Here is a 4,719-nt window from a genome sequence, read left to right as displayed (position 1 = left end):
CAGCCGACCCCAGAACTAACATTACCAACACCAAGAATAAGAAACACTTTCTGGGAAAACGAGAAAATGCAAGCCAAATGGATGAGCTAACTCAGTGGCTGCAGCCGGTACTTAAGGTGGGAAGGCGCTGACGAATTTCAACTTCTCCAAAGTTGTAACAAGTTGACACAACAAGCCCTTGAAATGGTGGGAAGCAAATCCACGCTCTTAAGAAAGCCTGACTCTTGATTCTTGGTCCCCTTAGGTGGGGGAAGATGAGCGAGGTAACTAGTAAGTGAGGAAGAAAAGTTCACCGAGTCGTACATGATTCTCCGGCTGCGCCAAAGCGCGAGTCGGTTGTGATGCAGAAACATTGCTATTGCAAAAGACCAGGGCGATTCCCCAACTTTTCCGCTCCCACTGAGGACAACTATATAGTCTTTCTTTACCTTTCCTAGGGCAAAAGAAAAAAACAAATCCAGTCTTGTTTCTCCACCCCTCCCTCTACCCCTCCCCACTACTGTAGTAAAACATGGTTAAAAGATCAAAAGCATAATAATCTCCAAATGTGATTAGACCGGACAAAGTAAAATATCTACCTCAGAGTTGTTTTCTTCTTTAATACGGCTGTTGCCCAGCTTCTTTTTTGCTTGTTATCAGCTGCAGAGATTATCCGATTTGGGGCTACAGGCTCTTGGACCCGCGCTGCCAATTTAAGAAATGGAATTCGTGGAGAGAGAGAGAGGAAAAAAGAAAATAAATAATAATAATAGTAATAATAATAGCCGTGATAAATCGGGGAGTTTTGCCAGATGCTCTTCTCTTTCCCTCACCCCTAAACAGGAAAATTAGGGGAGAAAGTTTATAAAGTCAAGGAACAAAGAAAGCAAACCACTTGTTTCCTCTCAGACAATAGCAGGGCTGGAGTAATCCAAACACCCACCCAGCAGATGAGCACTTTGCATGTCTAGTTCGCAATTATTCCGATACAAGAAGCATCATTTCCCCCTCTAACCAGGTTTCCAAAGGGCCATTGTACTGTGAAGAAAACGAAAACAAAACCAGCCAACCTCGTTCTGACTTGGCTCAATACCCCATCTGCTAAGCTACATGAAAATTTTCAGAATTGACTCCTTTCTGGCAACAAGTGGCATAAATCAGTTTAAGTATAAGTCCCCATCATGCTTATTCATGCTGCTTAGGAAAGGAGGGGGTGGACTTACAATATATGTCTCCAGTTTCTATTTTAGAAATGACACAGCATTTCACATTTTCCGAGTACTTAATTAATCATCCAGTCATTTATTTGTTGCTGTTAACATTAGCACATGCTACTGGAATAGAATACCAAGGTTTTAGGAATTTTGGTTTCTTGGATGAGCACAGCACATTCCCCAAGGAGTTAAGTATAATCAATGTTATCCAAATAAATGAAAGACTCAAGAATAATTTCAGTGTCCATATTTCAAAAATTTATTTATCTCAAACTGTGCATAATGGAGTAAAAACTTAAGTTGAAAATGTACCTGTTATGAGGATGGTATTAGTTCAAATATATACATGGATTCTCGGCAGACTGATTCAAATAATACAGAGCCGAATCTTTAAAATACAACTACGGAAAATAAAAGGGGAGGGGGGGACCTTAAAATATCACAATAAATTTACAGAAATATTACAAACCATAAGAAAATATTTCAAACACAGTAATTTCATGTTTTTTTTATCTGAACAAAATGAAAAGTTGGGAAACAAAAGCTATTATAAATTACCAGTGATGTCAACCTGCATGGCCATTTTTTCTTTTAACAGTAAGTTAAAAAAAATTTAGTACAATCTAAAACTTTTGCTCCTTTAAAGACCACGGAGACAGTTTTACCAGTACTTATCCTAGTTTTTTTTTCCTTTTGTACAATTTTTAAACAATTAAAATGTCCAAATCTTAATAATTTTCTTCTTTCCACATTTGCAACTGTCCTAAATTTCAGCTGCAGAATCAAAATTCAGCAAGAAGCCTTTCCTTGAAAAATATTGGCAAATTCTCAGCTTATAAACAATGGACATTTTGATTGCCATGTTTATCTCGATAAATACTATACAAAAGTTGCTTGCAAATATTAAAACGTTTTTTTCGTCGCTTGGAGACTAGCTCTAAATATTATTGGTAAAGACTTTTGCAAACTTTCTGCAAAGCTCCTACCGTATCACTAGAACTTTTAAAAAGTTTTGCGTAGTTCTCTTTCCTCCAGGTCTATACAAGGTCCATTCCCTCGCCCTCCCCAGCCCACCCCACCGGTTTTCTCTGTACAAAAATAGTCCCCCCAAAAGAAGTCCAGGATCTCTCATAAAAGTTTTTGTGTCGGTATCGCGGCGCGCTTTTTTGTGAGTGTAGACGGGATCGGTGTTCTCTTTTGCAGACAGATGTCACTTGCTGTGGGTGATGACTTGTCTGTTTTGAGTGTACCGGGTTTTTCTCCACGCTGTTTCTTTACTCTCCTCCCAATTTCCCTCTTTTTTCCTTTGAAAAATCCCCCCTTCTAGTTCACTGTCCGGCCCTCACATGTGCGAGAGGGGCAGTGTGCCGTTAATGGCCGTGCCGGGCACTGGGCCGCTCTGGTAGTGCTGGGACATGTGAAGTCTGCTGGGCGCGGCCGGCTCCGGCACCTCGGCGCCGGGGAGATACATGCTGATCATGTCCCGGAGGTCCCCGGCCTGGCAGGGCGCCCTGGAGTGGGAGGAAGAGGTAACCACAGGGGGGCTGGAACTGGCCTCGGACTTGACCACCGAGCCCATGGAGCCGAGCGCCATGCCAGGGGTGCCCTGCTGCGAGTAGGACATGCTGTAGGTGGGCGAGCCGTTCATGTAGGTCTGCGAGCTGGTCATGGAGTTGTACTGCAGGGCGCTCACGTCGTAGCGGTGCATGGGCTGCATCTGCGCGGCGCCGTGCGCGTTGAGGCCCGGGTGCTGCGGATAGCCCAGCTGGTCCTGCATCATACTGTAGCTGCCGTTGCTCCAGCCGTTCATGTGCGCGTAGCTGTCCATGCGCTGGTTCACGCCCGCGCCCAGGCCGGCGCCCACCCCGACCCCGCTCGCCATGCTGTTGCCGCCCGGGGCCAGCAGCCCGCCGGGCAGCGTGTACTTATCCTTCTTCATGAGTGTCTTGGTTTTCCGCCGGGGCCGGTATTTATAATCCGGGTGCTCCTTCATGTGCAGGGCTCGCAGCCGCTTAGCCTCATCAATGAACGGCCGCTTCTCCGTCTCCGACAAAAGTTTCCACTCGGCCCCCAGGCGCTTGCTGATCTCCGAGTTGTGCATCTTGGGGTTCTCTTGGGCCATCTTGCGCCGCTGCCCGCGGGACCACACCATGAAGGCGTTCATGGGCCGCTTGACGCGGTCCGGGCTGTTCTTCTGGTTGCCGCCGGCCGCCGCCGCCGCGGTGGAGTTGCCGCCGCCGCCGCCGCCCCCCGAAGTTTGCTGCGGGCCCGGCGGCTTCAGCTCCGTCTCCATCATGTTGTACATGCGGGCGCTGTGCGCGGGCCCGGCCCGCCGGCGGCCGCCGACCCTCGGCCCGGCCGGGACTTTGGGGGGCCCGCGGGCGGGGGGAGAGGAGGAGGGGAGGCGGGCGGGGGTGTCGGGAGCGCAGGGCTCCGCGAGGAAAATCAGACGAAGAATAATTTGGGGGAAGAAAAGAGAGAGGCAAACTGGAATCAGGATAAAAAAAAAAGGCGCTTCCCTCCTCTTCTGGCCGATCCAGCCGCCGCCGATGATTGTTGTTATTATTTTTTGGAAAGGCTTAAGCCTGGGGCTCAAACTTCTCTCCCTTTCTTTCTCTCTCCTCTTCTTTCTCTCAGTCCTAGTCTTAAAGAGGCAGCAAACTACTTTCCCCCTTTTGCAAACACTCTTCTCTGCCTTGACAACTCCTGATACTTTTTTGAACAAGTTAATAGACAACCATCCATGTGATGGGGGCTGTCAGGGAATAAATGGGTTTCCAGCGACCAATCAGCGCTCGGCGGCTCCTCCACTCGAGCCCAGCCTCGCCGCCGGGTTTTGCATGAAACGGGGCGGGGCCTGCGGCGCGCGCGGGCCGCGCGGGGGAGGCCGGGGCCGAGCGCAGCGCGGGGAGGGGCCGCCGGCTCCCAGCGCCCGCCCGCCACTGGGGAACCTTTGTATCCCCGCTCGCAGCAACAGGTCACACCGCACGCCTTTTCGAAGGAAGTGGGTAAACAGCACTGAGACTGCGACGTTTCTCTTTAAACTTCGCAGTGATTCACTTTTCGTTGCGCGCTGCGGAGACAGGGACGGGGAGCGAGAGGCCGCCACGGTGTGGGGGTGGGGCAGGGCCGAGGGGCGGCGCGGGGCGCCGGCCCAACTGGGGCCACAGGGAGCGGGTGGCGCCAGGTCGGGGAGTGCTGGTGCTCCCGCTCCTGCGCGCACGTCCCGCAGCGCCAGCCTCTCTGGGCTTCTCGCCTCGCCCCTCTTTCCCTGCGGGGGCCCGCAACTCGCTCGCACCTCCGCGCACCACCCCGACCAGAAGTTAAAAGCTCTGTCCTCAAAACCCTCCTAGCTTCCACGCAATTTGTTCTGTTTTAAAAATTAATCCTGCTTGGCCGAGGCCAGAGCTGAGGGTCAGGCAGGCCCGGAGAACTGCCGCCACGCTCCTCGCTGCCCCAGCTCGGCTCGGCCTGGGCGGTAGCAGCCTGGCCGCTCCCCGCCCGCCGCGCCTGACTCCGACGCTCC

The 4,719-nt window shown here is 51.2% G+C and overlaps 1 protein-coding gene across 1 annotated transcript; it reads right to left on the bottom strand.

Annotated features, from left to right (window-relative positions):
- Nucleotides 1–1,438: 1,438 nt before the first annotated feature.
- On the bottom strand, nucleotides 1,439–3,930 carry SOX2 (SRY-box transcription factor 2). Its single transcript, XM_045851533.1, has one exon. The coding sequence runs from the start codon at nucleotides 3,496–3,498 to the stop codon at nucleotides 2,536–2,538; it is 963 nt and encodes a 320-aa protein (XP_045707489.1). The 5' UTR covers nucleotides 3,499–3,930; the 3' UTR covers nucleotides 1,439–2,535.
- Nucleotides 3,931–4,719: the final 789 nt, after the last annotated feature.

Source organism: Phyllostomus hastatus, unplaced genomic scaffold (genome assembly GCF_019186645.2).
Source record: "Phyllostomus hastatus isolate PE091 unplaced genomic scaffold, TTU_PhHast_1.1 phas_contig_86, whole genome shotgun sequence".
Taxonomy (NCBI): domain Eukaryota; kingdom Metazoa; phylum Chordata; class Mammalia; order Chiroptera; family Phyllostomidae; genus Phyllostomus; species Phyllostomus hastatus.
This window is presented reverse-complemented; position numbering and strand designations above follow the sequence as displayed.